This window comes from Zootoca vivipara, chromosome 6, assembly GCF_965207765.1.
Source record: "Zootoca vivipara chromosome 6, rZooViv2.hap1.1, whole genome shotgun sequence".
Taxonomy (NCBI): domain Eukaryota; kingdom Metazoa; phylum Chordata; class Lepidosauria; order Squamata; family Lacertidae; genus Zootoca; species Zootoca vivipara.
The window spans coordinates 78,922,171-78,940,537 of record NC_142589.1 but is presented as its reverse complement, the minus strand read 5'-3'; the positions used below and the strand labels follow the sequence as shown (position 1 = coordinate 78,940,537).

Below are 18,367 nucleotides of genomic sequence, written 5' to 3'. Positions count from 1 at the left end.
AAAGCATATATGTGTTTTATTTTGCTACATTTATATACTGCTTTTTCTTAAAAGCCATCAATTCCATTCAAAATACCATAATGGTATGTCGTCAGAGAGACTTGATACAAAAGATGGTGGGGGGGGGAATGGTGAGGGGAGGGGAAAACTAGCGAGTTCAATTACCAATGCATTCATGTAATCATTACATAATGGCCAAATGGCACTGTCAGTGCAGGAAACAGTTCAGGGAGGGGAGGAGCCACATGGCAGTCGGCTCCAGCCAGGAGGATGGAACAGGCCTCGCTGTGTCCCCTTGGCCCGCAGACACAGCCAGGTGGAACTACTGTATCACTGGTGGAAGATGGTTCTAGTTCTGCTGAGCTGATCAAGAGAGCTTTGCTGCCAGTTCTCTTTCTGTAATACAGTGGTACCTCGGTTTAAGTACACAATTGGTTCCGAAAGTCTGTACTTAACCTGAAGCGAACTTTCCCATTGAAAGTAATGGAAAGTGGATGAATCCATTCCAGACTGGTCTGCGGAGCACTTAAATTGGAAGTACTCAAATCAAAGTGTACTTAAACCGAAGTATGACTTAAACCGAGGTATGGGGTCACGAAGAGTCGGACACGACTAAACGACTAAACAACAACAATGACTGTAGATTGACAGTTTTGGGGTTTGTTTTGTTTTAGATTTCATTCAAAATATGGCACAAGCAAGATACTGGCACACGTGAAAATGTTCTTGCTGGGTCTTGAAGTGAAATTTAGGGGGGTCCTGAAGACCGGGGGAAACAGGATCCTGACCCAGGAAGAGTCCGGGAACCCTGGCAAGAGATGCAGTTAATAAGCTCTTACCGACTGTAAAATGACAGAGACCAAACCAGGACTTCCAAAAAGCAAGGCAGTTTATTTTAAACAGAAAATAAAGAAATAAAAGGCTGTTGCAACAGCGGTTCCCCTCTCATGCAGCAAGACGGAGCGAAGAACCCCGAACAAAGAGAGCTTCCAGCTTTATATAATATTCCTTCCCAATGTTACTCAATTACAAGAAAAAGGCGGGAGACAGTTGGGTGGAGGGCAATCAGGTAAGTACAAAGGTTTGATAGGTTTTTCGATGTGGGGACCTTAGTGGGACAATTGGGGTAATGGTCCTGATAATGATTTTGCGGCTTCCGGTCCAGCGCCAGCGCTGTCCGGCAGGGTTTGCCTCGAGCTCCGAGGCAGCCCGTCTTCGCGAGGGGGGGAGGGCAGCAAGAGCGATGCTGCGCCCCTTAGAGCCCCGGGTCGAATGTCCCGGGGACGAAGATAGCTCGGCAGTCCCCCATTTTGACTCCCCGAACTCTCCGGTTGTCTCAGAAGAGCACCGGAGTGAGAGAGGGTAGAAGTCGCGGGGGCCATCTTTGAGCGACATCGCTACCTCACGGAGAGAAGCACCGAAACCGGAGGCGGAGAGCGCTGGATAGTTCTAAAGAACAATTCGGAAAAGGACAGTGAGTAAGATTCAAAAATAAATTTATTGGAATACAATTAGGAAACGGGAGAGAGAGAGAAAACACGGAAGCCATCTCCTCCCACTGATTGATTTAAGAAGCAGTTAATTAAAGAACCCGAAACCGGGACAAGAAGTATATTTTTTACAAAGATAACTCCAAAGAATGTGGTAAAAAGATTCTCCCCTTGAAGCAGGGTTAGAGGGGAGATGGACAGTGGTGACTAAAATTCCCTGCAAGGAGAGACAATTAAATAGGGAAAGGTCTGTTCTTTCCCTGGAACCAGCAGCCCGGACAGACCAGCGAGCTGACATTATTACTAAAAAGAAAAAGAAGGGAAAGAGTGCATGGGTTTTTTGGGTGTTACATATTAAACATATTTACAGAATTTAAGGCAATAGAACTGTGATAAATATGGCAGCCAGTTTTCTAAAATGTGGTTGGTGAAATAAGAAGTAACTATTGCCTGACTCCTTGAAAGGGCCTGAGAATGTAAACAAAATTCATCTTTAAAAATTTTATAATGTTGATTTGCTAAACCATCTGTCCCGGGCGACTTTCCTTGTTTTAATTTATTTATTGCATCTAATATTTCTTCCTTTAGTATTGGGGTACTTAATTCTTTTCTCTCTTCATCTTTTAATTTGGTCAAATTTAAATTCCTAAAATAATTATCTAATTTTTTCTCACTTATATCCTCCTCTTTATATAATTTTTTATAATAATTCCAAAAACATTTCTGAATATCCTCCCTTTTTGTCCAAATTTTCTCCCCCTCCCTAATATTTGTGATTAAACTGCTTTCCTGTTTTTTCCTCAATTGCCATGATAGAAGGCGTCCGGCTTTCCCTCCCAATTCAAACTGTCTTTGTTTTGCCCATTTTATCTTTTTTTCAATTTCATTCCCTATCACCATTGACAAACTATTTTGTAAAATTTTGATCTGATTTGCTATTTTTGCATCCTTTGGATTTTTTCCCAATTCCTTCTCCTTCTCTTCTATTTCCTTTTCTATTTTTTTAATTCTTTCCCTCCTCTCTCTATTAATTCTACTTTTCTGTTGAATATAGATGCCCCTCACAAAGGCTTTGCTCGCCTCCCAAACTGTTGTTGTGTTCATGCCCTCACTCATATTCACTTGAAAGAATTCCGTCAGTAACTTTTTCACCTTTGCAACGAACCCTGCAACGTATCCCTTCATCCATTCGCCACCTGCCTTTCCTACTTTCTTTCTCTTTCAGATTTACCATTACCGGGTTGTGATCACTTATTGATTTTGGTAGAATTTCGCTGTTTGTCATTTTTAACATCAAATTTGCGGATAGCCACACCATGTCCAGTCTGGCTGCCGACTTATGGAGATCTGAATAGTGAGAGAACCTTTGCAACGTACCCTGCAACGTATCCCTTCATCCATTCGCCACCTGCCTTTCCTACTTTCTTTCTCTTTCAGATTTACCATTACCGGGTTGTGATCACTTATTGATTTTGGTAGAATTTCGCTGTTTGTCATTTTTAACATCAAATTTGCGGATAGCCACACCATGTCCAGTCTGGCTGCCGACTTATGGAGATCTGAATAGTGAGAGAACTTCTTTTCCTTAGGATTCCTTATTCTCCAACCGTCTTTTAATTCATATTCCTCTATTAGGTCTCTAAATTCTTTTGGTAGTTCTCCACTACTCTTTCTCACTTTGTTAGTTCTATCCATTTCCACATTCCAGACCCCGTTAAAATCCCCCGTTAATATTATTTCCTCCCCTTCTATTACCTTACTCATCTGATCTCTCAACTTTCTAAAGAAGCCAGATTTACCTCCATTGGGTGCATAGATGTTAATTACTATCACATTACTGCCTGGTAAGTGTAGCCTTGTACCTACCATTCTTCCTTCTTCGTCCTGGAGGATCTTTTCTGTCTTAATATTTTTCTTTACATAGGTGGCTACTCCCCTCTTCTTTCTCTCATCCAACGATGTGTGCACCTCACCCAACCTTTTATTATTTAGAACTCTCTTGTGTCTATTTGCTACATGTGTTTCTTGGAGGCAGATCACATCCCAAACGCCTTTCCTCAGGATGTGTTCTACCTTATTCCTCTTCAATTTATTATTCAGGCCATTCACATTCCACGAGACCACCTTAAGATTCATCACTTTAGAATTTCACTTTAATAACTCGAACCAACCAATAAAAACTCACACCTTACACTGCACCTGCAGTGGAAAGTAGATGGATTAAGCGGAGACTTGTATCGTATCGTGTATATTGCTTCTAAACCCGAACCACCCCCTTAGTCGTTTGCCAATAAAGAAAAAAGAAAAAAGACAATTTACACAATCAAAACGAAAAAAGATATATGCAGCCAATTCTTTCCCCCTCCCCCTTTTATTCTTCTACTTGACCTTCTTCAATGTCACCCTCCTCCCCTCCTATTTCACTCTTAATTTTCCTACTATATTTCTCCGCCTCATCAGCTGATTTAATTGTCTTTCCTTATAGAAAAAAGTCACGCCCTCTGGAAATATATCAAAAACTTGCTAATGAGATCTTGGAAAAGGGAGTATTTCCCAATTCCTGGCAACAGGCCTTTATTGTTTTGATCCCAAAGGATAATAATAAAAAGGAGGAGGTCGGAAATTTTAGACCCATATCCCTCCTGAATTCGGACTATAAAATTCTTGCGTTGATTCTTGCAAATAGATTAAAGAAAGTACTAAATAGGATATTGGGCAAGGAACAGCAGGGATTTTTGCCCAAGCGCAAGATGTGTAACAACATGAGAATTCTTTTAGATGCGATTGAGTTCCTTGATTGGAATCCGAGTCAAAAAGTAGCCTTTGTTTTCCTCGACGCTGAGAAAGTGTTTGATAATTTGATCTGGAAATTTATGAAGAAAGCAATGGAGGAGATTGGGATTGAGGGGAACTTTTTAAGAGGAATTAATGCGATATACAAGGACCAATCAGCTAAAATATTAATAAACGGCGAAGCCACAGAAGAATTTGAGATTAAAAAAGGAACGAGGCAGGGATGTCCACTGTCCCCCCTCCTATTTATTTTATCAATAGAATGCTTAATTAAGGAGATAAAAGAAGACAGAAATATTAGAGGATTGAAAGTCAGGAAGAGTGAGATCAAACTTAAGGCCTTTGCAGACGACATCTTGATAATAATGGAGGACCCAGCAGACTCTGTAGGTAAATTGAAACTTAAATTAAAAAATTATGGAGAGATAGCGGGATTCAAAGTTAACATGGGAAAAACCAAAATGATTGTTAAAAATTTGAGGGAAAATGAAGTGAAGGAATTAGAATTGGCTACGGGCTGGGAGGTGGTAAAAAAGGTAAAGTATTTGGGAATAATAGTGACAAAGAATAATGTAAACTTATATGAGAACAATTATAGAAGGCTGTGGAAGAAATTGAAAAAGATTTAGAGAAATGGGATAATCTACATCTATCAATAATGGGAAGAATCTCAACAATAAAAATGATGATACTGCCAAAAAATTTATTCTTGTTTCAGATGTTGCCAATTATCGGGAAAATGGAGATCTTTAATAATTGGAAGAGATCTTTAATAATTGGAAGAGAATTTTAAGTAGATTCATCTGGGGTAAAAAGAAACCTAGAATCCAGTTCAAATTACTAACGGATAGCAAAGAGAGTGTACCAGATTTACAATTGTATTATGCAGCGGCAAATCTGTGCTGGTTAAAAGAATGGATCGTGTTAGACAATAGGGAAATTTTAGATCTGGAGGGATTTAGAAACTCTCTTGGGTGGCACGCATACCTTCTACAAGAAAATGGAAAGATATACAAGGAATTCGCAGACCACGTAATTAAAAACTCAATATTCAGGGTGTGGTTGGAATTTAGGAAATTATTAGAACCAAGGACACCGTGGTGGGCATCACCCTTTGAAATAACGGCCCGGGGGGGGGGGGGAGAGAAACAAAGAAAAGTGGTTAACATACCAAGACCTGATAAAAGAGGTAGATAAACAATATACACTGAAACCATATGAGGAGGTGAAAAATCACTGTGCAAGCTGGTTACAATATAACCAAATACAGAGTTTATTTAAGAAACACAGGGAAATCGGCTTTCAGGAAAATAGATCAAAATTACAAGAAATGTTAATTGAAAATGAGGAAAAACAATTGGCAGTAATATATAAATTTTTGTTGGAGTGGAATCTAAAGGATGAATTAGTCAAAGATGTTATGGTGAAATGGGCACAAGATTTCGGTAGAGTTATTGAGTGTACAAAATGGGAGAATTTTTGGATAGAAAGTATAAGATTTACAGCTTGCACAGCGATTAAGGAGAATACAATGAAGATGGTATACAGGTGGCATCTAACTCCAGAGAAATTAAGGAAGATATATAAAAAAGGTTCAAATAAGTGTTGGAAGTGCCACGAACAAATTGGAACGTATATGCATTGCTGGTGGCAGTGTAAAAAATTACAAAGGTTTTGGAACATAATTTATGAGAAGTTAAAGAGGATGTTAAAGTGTACATTTGAAAAAACCCCAGAGCTGTTCTTATTAAGCATGATAGCCAAGGGTATACCCAAAGATAGGAGGAATATCTTACTATACGCGGTGGCAGCGGCAAGGACCCTTATAGCACAGAGATGGAAAGGGGAGGAGACACCGACGGTATGGGAGTGGCAAAATAAAGTAATAGAGTATATGAATTTAGCAAAGATGACAGCGTATAAAAGAAACACCCCGAAACAAAAAACCCAAAGTGAGTGGAAACTATTAGAGGAATATTTAATGAAAGAGGGACTAAATTCGGAGTTGGTGATATGCTTAAACTAAGAACCGTATAAAGAGACAATACATGTTAGGTTAAAATAGGTAAAAGTATCCGGAATTGGCCGGAGAGGAAAGTGGGAATATAACAAGTTAAGGGAAGAGTATATTGTAAGACAACAGTGGACAGACAATCGGAAGTATTCTTATTTTTATTTTTATTTTTTATTCTTATCTTTATCTTTATCTTTATTTTTGTTTGTATTTCTCATTATTATTATTTTCTGTGTCTATGCTTTATAAATTGTGTTTAATAATTGCTGCATGAGTTAGGTTGTGAATGCTTAGAGTTTTGAGTTAGTATATATATATATATGCATATATGTACATATATATATATATATATATATATATATATATATATATATATATATCCTTTGTTATTATTATGATTTGATTAGTATGTTTTTGTATGTGTGGAACTATTAGCCCTGTATGTATGAATAGAACGAGTTATGGTTTATGTAAATCCGTGAATAATGGATTTCCTAATTTTCTCTTTTTCTTTATGATTTTTTTTGTCTGTTTTTCTTTCTTGTTCTCTTTTAATATGTAATCTTAAAAATTTTGAAATAAAGTACTATTTAAAAATTTAAAAAAAGAGAGAGAATGTCAACAAAAGTATATCCATCTGCGTTCCAGCAAAATGTTTTGAGATGCTTGTGGGAACTGAGAATCGGAATGTACCAGGAGGAATTATTATTGCAAGAAAGGAGACAATTTTTACAGTTGGAGGACATGAACAGTGTAATAGCAGAGGAAGACAGTACACACAATGCATCAAATGACAGTGATATTGAAAAACAAGATGAAGTTCAACAGGAAGAGACAGGGGAAGGAAATGAGGAATATGCTCAACAAGAAGGATTGGAATTTATTCCTCCTATACTGGGGAAAGGACAAGAAACTCTCGGACTGACCAAAGCGATGGAACTTTTTGGAGTGCAGAAAACACGCAAGGAAATGGTTGTGCAAAGAAGCGGGAAAATCCAGGGGGGCCATAAGGAAGGTTGGATTGTAAAACATTGGAAAAAGGGGGTGGGATGAAGTAAGAATGGATAATTAGATATTAGGATAGATTAAAAGGATTGAAAACTGGACTGATGACTATGGAATTTGCTGGACTGAAGGGGGTCGGCTGGGGCCAGGGGAAGAGCAGGTACATTATCAAATAGATATATAGTAAATTAAAATTTGGAATGATCAAATGGTTTAAAAAGAATGGAAGTCCTTAGAGGATAAAAATTTAGGCAAGGGAAGAAAAGAAAGATTGATTAGATGGAATTATGATAAGATTTAGAAATAAGAATATTAAATTCAGAATGTGATTTTGATAAATAGAATGGGAATAATGACAAGAAAGCTGTTAAATGAGAATTGGAAATGAAAATCGGGGTAGGGGGGAGGTTGGGGAAGCCCATACAATGTTTATTGAAAATGAATGACCATAAATAGTTTTTCTTTTTCTTTTTCTCTTTTTCTTTTTTCTCCATTTTTAATCCTTTATTTCTTTTGTTTCAAGGGGGGGTTGGGGGTTTTCTTTTTAGTCGTCTTTCCCTTTTTCTTTTTCTATTCTTTTTTAGTATAAAGTTAAAAAGTGTATTTGGGTAAATAGTTGGGTGGACACTCTCCTTCTTTCTGCCTTGTTATCCTGGAGCTCTCTGGTGGCAGAAGGGGGCACTGGGGCGGGGGAGAGGGAGGAAGGTATAAATCCAACTATAAAATGGACCACCTTCAACTGTCTACTTGCACAGGACTCTCTCGTGGCAGGAGAGGGCCTGGGGGGGGGTTGGAAGAAGGTGGAGAATATGTTATGTATGTATGTATTGTTTTGTAATGTGTAAAATCAATTTAAAAAATTTTTTAAAAGATAATGATTTTGCATACATTTTATTTGTTCACAGGATGGATTTGCCGGAGGTGCGGAGGTGCGAAGGATATCGCGACACCTGGTTTTAATAAACTTGTTTTTCTTCACTAAGTTGTGTATTTGTGTCATTATTGTAAGACAAGCTAGATGGCACTGTAGTAGAAGGGAACTTGTCAAGCGGGAGGAAATGTAGAAACTATTCATGGAAATTTACACTGTGAAACTTGGGTGACTGTCAAAATGTGATACAAATTGATACATAGGGTTGATACTTGGAGAGGGAACGCGTACACTTGAAGGCTTCATAAAGGGTTACAGAAATACAGTAACTAGTAATGAAGGGAGGGTTACACTTTAACAACATTAATACATACATAGTCTAAGGACAACGTATTAGCAATTTGAAAGTCTCGAAGTTTTACAGAAACACATGTGCAAGAATACATAAAAAAGAAACCCGTCTCCTAAATATAATCAAACAGATAAGTTCATACAACAACATAGTTTTTATTCAGACAGAATTAAAGAAAGGTTTAGATTCAGAAAGTCTCCTTCCTGGGAGGAAAAACGCTTCGGGGCAGAGATAAAGAAGGGTTGGTGGGAAATGCGCAATTACTGTTGCGCCAGACCTTCCTGAGTTAAGGCATTATTATGTATGTTTCTGGAGGAGTTGTAAAAGCGCTTAGGCGATAGCTATGCAAAAGAGGCGAGGCATATTCCGGTGATGGTCTGGGGTCAAGTGGGGATTATTCCTCCTGTTGAGCAAGGGAGAACCCTTCCTTGACCTTTTGTTTCTGGCAGGGAAAAATGGCTCCTGTCAGGTCAAGGCATTGTTCCCCTCTCTGTACATCTGTGGACCTATGAGTGCAGTGCATGGCGTTCAATTTTCTACAACAGTCTACAAACTAGAAACGTATCACTCACCTTCTGCTGCTCACAGGGAGACCAATGCCGTTGCTTTCCACCAACACATCCAACACAACAGTGCCATTCAAGAAGGGCATCGGTGTGAACCAGTACATTTTGCAAACTTCCTCGGCGTCACAATTTCCTGGAGGCAGAGAAGGCATGGAAAGGTAAAAAGGTAAAGGACCCCTGGATGGTTAAGTCCAGTCAAAGGCGACTATGGTGTGTGGCGCTCATCTCACTTCAGGCCAAGGGAACTGGCATTTGTCCACAGACAGCTTTCTGGATCATGTGGCCAGCATGACTAAACTACTAGTGCACGGAGGAATATGATGGAAGCCAGAGCACACGGAAACACTGTTTACCTTCCTGCCACAGCAGTACCTATTTCTCTACTTGCACTGGTATGCAGTGGTGTGCACTGATATGTTGGCAGAAGCTGGGACAGAGCAACAGGAGCTCACCCCGTTGTGCAGATTTGAACCGCTGACCTGATCAGCAAGCCCAAGAGGCTCAGTGGCAGAGCAGGAATCCCCTCCAAAAGCCTAAACAGAGGACGGACTAGAAGTGGGGAGAGGCTACATCCCAGTAAATGCCTGCCCCACCCAGTGCTAAGGCAGGATCATACTCATGTTGGTGGAAGAGTGAGACAAAATATTATCCGCTATTTAAATTAGGTGTTTGGATGGCGATTCTCGTTCTGACTTCTGCCAATACACACACACACACACCCTTTGAGGCTGCGGGGAAATGAGCTATTATCATCCAAGGCAGAACATGCAAATGCTGCCTTCCCTTCTGCCAATTAACCTACAATGCAATCTATGAAGAGGTTCCCCAATGCAAGCTTAGGGAATTTAGAAGTGAATTGGGCCAAACTGGGTCCAATCTGTCTGTCTGCTTATTTGTGGCCTTTAGTGGCATCCAAAATTTGCTTTCTGAAGCCAAAAAATTCCGAAGGGAGCAAAGCTCCTCAAAAGGAAGCTACTCTTTAATGAGGTACTTCCTTTTGTGCTTCCTGCTTCCGCATTGCCTCTTGGGGATGACACGCTGAAATACCTTTATCCCTATACGGAGCAGCCCTCATTTCGATCTGCAGCTGCTCCTGTTTCTGACGCACAGGGTGGACGGGTTCAGAAAAAGTGACAGTCACGGTCGGCCTCAGTCCAGTGTAGTGACCTGTCCGAACTGCCCATTCTGAGTTCTGGAAGGAGGAAGGCAGTTTGTTGACCCAGAGCCCTTGTCACAAAATTCTCTAGTGTCACTTGCCTGTGCTGACTCAATCCAAGCAGAGGTCTGTCAACTATTACATTAGTGTTGGGACTTACAGGGGAGAGAAGATGGCAGATTTTGTCGGTGTTTGATGATAGCCAGACTCAAGTCTTGGCTATCGGCTTTACTTTGGATAAAGTGTGAACAAAAGGATTAACCACAGGAAAGCTGTTTGCTGCGTGAAGGGACTGAGAAATTGCCGACAGGCAGGTGGAATGACTTAGAAGATGAGGAATTAAAATAAAAAAATTCCTTCAGTAGCACCTTAAAGACCAACTAAGTTTTTATTTTGGTATGAGCTTTCGTGTGCATGCACACTTCTTCAGATACCAAGATGAGGAATTGTTATCTTGGTCAAACCACTTAGCAACCTTTATGGACACTGGATCAGCAGATGCCTCCCTTTCTTAATTACCTTTGGAAAAGAATAATTTATAACCCAAAAGAGTTTCTTTGTCTGTCAGTGAAAATCCCCATTTGGTGAGTCAGTTACTTTCTGGGTTTAAAAAGAAAAGACGTGTAAAGTGCTGAATTCAAAACAAAAGCTTGATTTATGATTTAAGATAAGAAAGATTTTAAAGGACAAGAGAGATTTAGGTATTAAGAATTAGTGGATTAATTTTTCTCTCTTTTTGATGAAAGTGCTCCCAAGAAATTGAAAGTAACATTACCAACTGAAATTTCCTCCATGGGGAAAGTTGTCCTTTAAGTAAAGGAACCAAATTTATTGGTGCTCTTGTCATAGTAAGATATCTAGCTGTGGCAATTGTCTGTTTTGTACATTTTAAGTACACCACTTACTGTTGGCATTCTTCAGCAGTTATTTGCATAACAAATAAAATCTTTCAGATCAGAGATGAATGAAATGAGGAATGAAATTAAGCCAGAGATGAATGAAATGGAACAAGAGACTGGAAAAATGAAGAAAGTAGAATAGTGGGTTGTTATTATGGAGGGAATGTTCGAATAATTATTTTTATGTAACTGAAAAGACACAGAATAAGAAGCCCTTTTTCTTTTCTTTTCCTGTTTCTTTTTTTTCTCCCCCCCTTCCATATATGCTTGTCTCTCTCGCACTTTTTCTGTTTTTGTTTTTACATAGATTAGGTTTTTTTATCTTGTTATATCAAAGGAAAGCTTTAATAAAATTTATGCAACAACAACAGCAAAATGAAATGAGTGTGGCATGTCTCCAAGTGGTGAGAGACTCCAGGGGTTCCAGTCACTTACCCAGGGTTTGGTTTCCTTGGAATAAGGGACTGTGGAGACTATGGTTTCTTTATGACATGTGGTTTATTTACACACATATGCAACCTAAGCCTACAGTGGAGGCACTCACAGCATTAACACCCCAAGTGCTCTTGTTTCTCCCATGGACACAGCCTTGGATTCCAGCAAAAATCAAGCATGGCTATGACTCCCTGACTTATGCCAGCAACCTGCTTCTAGCCCAGCTCTCTCTCACAAACAACTATCCTGGCTTTTGTCTGTGTTAAAAAGGTAAAGGTAAAGGACCCCTGACAGTTAAGTCCAGTCACGATCGACTCTGGGGTAGCCAGCGTTTGTCTGCAGACAGTTTTTCGGGGTCATGTGGCCAGCATGACTAAGCCACTTCTGGCGCAACGGAATACCGCAACCAGAGCAGCGCACGGAAACGCAATTTACCTTCCCACCAGAGCGGTACCTATTTATCTACTTGCACTTTTTGGCGTGCTTTCAAACTGCTAGGTTGGCAGGGGATGGGACCAAGCAATGGGAGCTCACCCCGTCGTGGGGATTCAAACCGCCAAACTTCTGATTGGCAAGCCCAAGAGGCTCAGTGGTTTAGACCACAGCGCCATGCACGTCCCTCCATTTGTCCTCTGGCACAGAGCTGCTTCCTTTGTTATACAAAGGACCATACTGAGTTGGCAACTATGAGCCTTGTCTGGCTAATTCAGCAATGGAATCCTCCATTAGATTTTAATCCTTGGTGGAACCAGGACCCCAGGAATTACAAAGGACCAGGGCATCATGCAGGATGACCCCCACAAAAAAAACACCCTCATAACATTATCATGCATCTCACCAACAGATGCAACAGCAAGTTTATGTCCATAGTGCAGATCTGTCCATTGCTAAAGCAATAGGGGAGCAAGGGAAAGTCCCCCTTCAATTACAATGTATAAGTATCCCTTGCCCTCGCAAAGCAGGTAGTTCTTCGCTTACCTGAAGTGTGCAGCTCAGATTAATTTTCAGGTAGTATGGAAATCCCAGGTATTTCTGTAAAAAGAGACGGTTATTTCAATACCGTATCTCTTTTCACTTCAATAAATTGTTGGCTTGACCTCTGCAGAGTAATAAGCTGAAAGTTCTGGTTGGCTGGTATACCAGTAGAGCCAACAGCAGCCCTGAATAAAACAGTTGATTTAATAAAATAAACCAAAGTAGCTGAGACTGTAAGGGATTCAAGCACTTGTGCCTGTTAGGAATCACCAAGGATGAAAGTAGAAGCTCCAGATTTATACACTGCTGTGGTGAGCTGGTCAGGTCTGCCGTTTGAGAGGGTCTCACAACTGGGATTTCCCCCTAAGCTCTAGGTTGACGCCACCCACAAAGGCAGCCCATCGGTTCCCTCCGTTCTAAAAGCTTCCAAGTCAGGCTTGGCCTTTGCCTGGGATACAATCAGCCCTGGCCTCTTCTGTTAAGCCTAGGCTTTTGAGGATGTGTGTGACTGCGAGCGCCATAGAAGATGGCCGAAAATTCCATCTCTCTGACACCTACGGGGTAATTTACGAGGCTGTAATGGGAGTAGCAGCCTCCCGAAATCTTGTCGGGGGGTACGGGAAGATGCAGTCTCATCCGCAGATGCCCACCACCAACTTCGACTTCGGAAGGAAGGAGGGGCTGGAGGCACTGGATAGAAAGCCCTCATGGGAGCCTGGATCTCCTGGACGCTGATTTTACGAGCGTTTTGGGCTCCATGACTTAAGAGAGAAATTAGATATGAGTCGTGGACACGCTTCAGACAAAGGAGGAGATTTATACTGTAAAGTACAGCCACTGAGAAAACAAAAGACACTGAGGAATTTCTTTCATCAGATTAAGAAGGTATGCGACGAAACAGAAGGGGGAAAGCTGGAACTCTATAATTGTGCTTCAATTGGATGAGCCGTTTATAATATCTACAAAGCAAGCGAAATTGGAACGTTGGAAATTTATTGAGATAATATGGTTATTAAGTATATAGAATGTGTGAATTGAAAAATATAAATAATTAAAGTTTGTAATTGGGGATTTGCTTGGAATGTGGTCAAAGTCTCCCTAAATTTATGGACATCAGAGAGAAGCAAGCTCGTTAGCAGTTGGAAACCTGTCAAGAAAATTCTGAGATATGATGCAGTTATAAAAAACAGCCTCTGCCATCTTAAGAGACAGAGCCGTAACAGCAGTCAAAGGGGGAGGGAGCCATAAATAATGACATTAGATTTGTGTATACAGTTATGACCTGGCAAAACCTTCCCTGAAATGGCTGCTGTGGAGAAAGGCTTGGAGAAAAGTGTCACGAAGGCTTTAGCATCTGATTTCTTGGGATTGTTTGAGGCTCGTGGTTGCCAGCTGTGAAGAGGATTTGTGGATTTATGGACGGACTTGGCAGGATGCCAGCATGCGAGGAGACAGTGCTAAATTTACAAAAGGGAACTATAATATAAATTCACACACACTCAAATATGGCTTGATTAAATTTGCTTGCTGGAAGGAACTCAGTGACTTGGAAAAAAGAAAGAATGATAATAATAGATTATGGAATAAGATCTGGACAATGTGGGAAAGAATTGCAGCGTTATAAGAGGGCTAGGCCTTCTGAGTCTGGAGCATGGGGAGTCGATAAATGTGTATAATTTGGCAGAAGATTTGGATAAAATGTTTAATTGATCTATATATATATAAACGTTCCCACTGCGTGCACGGAGGTCACAGCCTTGCTCCGTAATTGCTGAATCGAATTGCATCAAATCAGGACAAAGCGTACCTTGCCCATCAGGGAGGGATCTGGCGTAAAGTTTTTTTTTTCAAAAAACCACACCTTTCACACCTAAAACAATGATTAAACACACACAAAAAGTGGCGCCCAAATTAGACATCACCAGCAGGTCTGGAGACTCCAGCAGCATCCAATAGAAAGACAGACCGCACGCTGCTGCCTCCAAAGCTGCGCCACCAGATGACATCACAAAATTCCACAGCAACCAACTGAAAATAGGCCTTTTGCAGCAACAAGGCCCAACATTGCCCAGCAGACTGAATAGGCCGAACCAGACTAGGCCGCTTTCCAGACTAGGCCAAGTGGAGGTAGGGGCCTGCCTGGGAGGGATGGGGGGGCAAATAGGGGGCAGGGATAGGTAATGGGTCAGAACAGGGTGGGGGGAGACACAGGGATGAAACCTGCCCTCTCCACAGTATCTCGCCTCGGCTTTGCAGACTAGGCCACTTTCCAGACTAGGCCAAGTGGAGGTAGGGGCCTGTCTGGGTGGGGGATGGGGGGCCCAAATAGTTCATAGGTTGGGACAGGGTGGGCCCAATCACAGGGATGAACCGGGGGGTGGGGGGAGGGACAGAACAGGGTGGGGGGAGACACAGGGATGCGCCTATGAAAACATAACACACGAAAAACAGGGGGACTCTGAAGGTGAGGGGAGTCTGAAGTGGGACTCTGAGGCTCCATTTAACAAACTGAGCCACCGCAACACGTGGCAGGGCCAACTAGTATTTGTATAATTTGTATAATTGGAAAATGGATTAGATATTTAAATTGGAAAATCTAATAAAAATGTTTATTAAAAAAAAGAGGATGTGTGTGACTGCTGTTTGTCTGATTTCCCTTCAGCCCTTGGATCTAGAGGCTCTCTATGTGGCCTCTTGCCCACCCTCCTAACAGCTCCAGCTCAAAAGACATGGAACCCAAGCAGCCCTTGCTAGCCATGGAAAGAAAGGAAGATCTTCTCTCCCACACCCAGGCATGTTATACTCACTGCATTTTTGTCGTCAGGGTCTATAGCTGAGTCTGTGAGTTCCTTGAAGATCTCAGTTACCCTTCTAATTTCCCGCTGGCGAAAGAAAATCTTTCGGTCGGTCCCAAGGTCATCAAAATTGTTGACTACAACTACCCATTGGCAATCTGTTGCAAATAGATGTTTCATCCACAGGAAAACGAGGGAGAGTGTAGCTGCGAAAAGTTGCCACATCACAGGTGCTCCTTGCAATGGAACCTGCCAAAAAAACAATTCCCTACCTTTTTAAGTAATCCTTTAATGCAGGTGTTATAAATAAGCAAGCCTCTTCTCAATATTCTATCTAACCTAAGAGGGGGCTTTGCACAGAGGGACTGGCTTGATATTTAATGGTAAGCTTCAAAGGAGTCAAAAAAGCATATTAAAGTCCTACATGAATCCTGTCCTTCAAATACATACCTTTACTTTCTCCTGTGTTAGTGAATAGCTGCTATTCACCTCAGAGGAAAAAGTAACATACTGGCAAGTGCTGAATAGAAGGCAAAACCAAGCGGTGCTGGGCTGTTGGCCTTCCTCTAGGATTCCACAAAGGAAGAAACATGTCACGTGGTCCTTATCGCTTGGCTGGCTTTTGCCATAACCTCTTGTGTGTGGTAACAGGCACACTCCTTTGTCTCCCGAGATAAATGAATGCCAACCTTTCCACTCTAGAAACTGTGCTCAGAGCAGTTTCCAAAGACTTAAAAATTGCCAAGTAAATAGAAACAATAAGCAACACAACTGGTCTTCTCCTTTTGTGGATAAGGAGCTGATTAACAGGAATCAGGAGTACGAACTAATGGACAGTTCTCCCATTCGAAGGATGTAGAAGTAGAATGGAGTCCCCCAAGGATTGGTAGTGGGACCTGTGCTTTTTAACTTGTTCATAAATGATTGAGAATTAGGGTGAACGGTTAGGGGCCAAGTTTGCTGATAATACTAAAATGTTCAGGGCAGTTAAAACAAAAAGTGAAGAGCTCCAAAAGAACCTTTATCAACTGTAGAAATGGATGGTAAAATGGCAAATGCAATTCAGTGTAAACAAGTCTGAAGTGATGCACATTGGAACAAAAAAAACCCCCTTAATTTCACTTATACCATCACGGGGTCTGAACTGGCAGTGTTTGACCAAGGGCTGATAGCTTGATAAAGATGGTGCCCCTGTGTGCAGCAGCTCCGAAAAGGGCAAATTCTATTCTTGGGACCATTAGGAAATAAATTAAAAATGAAACTGACTTCTAATAATGTTGGTATACAAATCTATGGTGCAATGGCATTTGGAATACCATGTTGCCTCACTTCAAGAAGGTTATGGTACCGGTATGAGTTTGAAAAAAGTTCCGAAAAGAACCACCAAGATGATCAAGCAACTCCCCTATGGGGATAGGTTTCAGCATTGGGGGTTTCAGTTTGGAGGAATCAAGAAAGAGGCGACATGATAGAACTGCTTAAAATTATGCACAGTACTATGGAGAAAGTGGATACAGAAAAGGTTTTCTCTCTCATAACATGTCACGAGTCCCAAAGTGTTGGTGGGATCAGGAGTAGAGTGGCAGACTAAGACGCATGAGGAGCAAAGGATGGTGGGAGAGGGAGGCCTGAGAACAGGGAGGAAAGGCAAGGGTAGGCACTTCCCTCTCCCAGAGCTGCTCTGGATGGGGGAAGCAGGACTTTCACCTCCATTCTTCCCTGCTGGGTGGAGAAGTATGGAAATATAATCTGGCGAGGACATCAACCAACTACAGTGGTGCCTCGCTTAACGAATGCCCTGCTTAACGAAATTTCCGCTTAACGAAAGGATTTTTTGAGCAGAGGTTACCTCGCTAGACGAATGCGTTTTACGAAAAATTCATCTAGCGAATCGCGGTTTCCCATAGGAATGCATTGAAATTCAATTAATGCATTCCTATGGGCAAAAAAAAATTTAAAAAAAATTCAATGCATTCCTATGGGATTCGCTAGACGAATTTTTCGCTATAAGAAAAGACCCGTAGAATGAATTAATTTCGTCTAGCGAGGCACCACTGTAATGTACTAAGAGTGGAGGAACCAGAGTCAGAAAGGAAAGGCACAACCAGGTCACCCAGGTCCCAGAAACACTCAGCACTTTGCATAGGACTGTGGTTATGCCATTCTGAATACTGTAAATGGAGTATTCCGCTCTGTGTCTCTTCAGTGTCTATGAATGTATATAAAATAACACACAACACAATCTCTGGATTCTTCATGGGGGCCTGGCTGTGGGGGCTGTAACAATCAGGTCCTGAACTTCATCATTTACCCTCCTTGGTACCTTGCTGTAGTATCCTGACAACGATCGTTTGCAGGTAAACCCATGGTTATCATGGAGGCCTGGAAGTCCTCCCAACGGGGTGGCCTTGGCCAGGATATTAAATCACTCATTACAACCAGCTTGGGAGACCCCAATACCACATTCTCAATGCCTGTTTCAAACTGTTACATTTGGCATAAACTCTGTTGTGTGTTTTAACAACAAATAAAACCTGTATGCTTTCAAATAAACTTTTGCAGCAACTGAGCTAGGTTGCCTGTGCCATTGGCCTGCGTTTCCCACGCCTAGCCCCTTGGCTGGTGACGTCACGGAGCTTCACGCCGAGGCCTCCCTGCGAGTGACGTCACCCGGGTGACGTAAAAGCCAACAGCTATTTCAAGACGCTACGCTTCCCAAACGTGCTCCTCAGCCCTCATACCTTCTCCCCCTCACCGCCGCCCCCCCCCAAAAATAGCCTACATCGAGCTCCTAAAATTAGCGCATCAGCGTCCCCACTTCAAACCCCTCCGCTCGCTTGCTTCGCTCGGAGCCGTTACTCCGCTTCGCGCATGCGCTCCAAAAACCTTCCATCAACCGTTGGTGCGTCGCCGACGCGCGCCGGCCTCGAGGCAGTTGCCATGGAGACCGCGCGGGCGGCCGCAAAGCGAGGACGGTCGCGCTGGGCTTTTGTGACAGCTGCTGCTGCTACCGCTC

At 41.8% G+C, this 18,367-nt stretch overlaps 1 protein-coding gene across 7 annotated transcripts in view; it reads right to left on the bottom strand.

Moving 5' to 3' along the window:
• The window catches only part of CATSPERG (catsper channel auxiliary subunit gamma), a 60,785-nt gene extending 42,532 nt beyond the window's left edge, over positions 1-18,253 (bottom strand). For 5 of the 7 annotated variants that reach the window (XM_088672741.1, XM_088672743.1, XM_060275539.2 and 2 more), the window contains exons 1-5: positions 18,134-18,253; positions 15,364-15,600; positions 12,560-12,613; positions 10,139-10,283; positions 9,098-9,224 (exon numbers count right to left, since the gene is read on the bottom strand). In XM_088672741.1, coding sequence (XP_088528867.1) covers positions 9,098-9,224; positions 10,139-10,283; positions 12,560-12,613; positions 15,364-15,576 — 539 coding nt within the window. In that variant the 5' untranslated portion in view covers positions 15,577-15,600; positions 18,134-18,253. Of the gene's footprint in view, positions 1-9,097; positions 9,225-10,138; positions 10,284-12,559; positions 12,614-15,363; positions 15,601-15,801; positions 16,038-18,133 lie in introns of those variants that run through there. The other 2 variants (XM_088672745.1, XM_088672746.1) reach the window with 2 other exon arrangements.
• Positions 18,254-18,367: the final 114 nt, after the last annotated feature.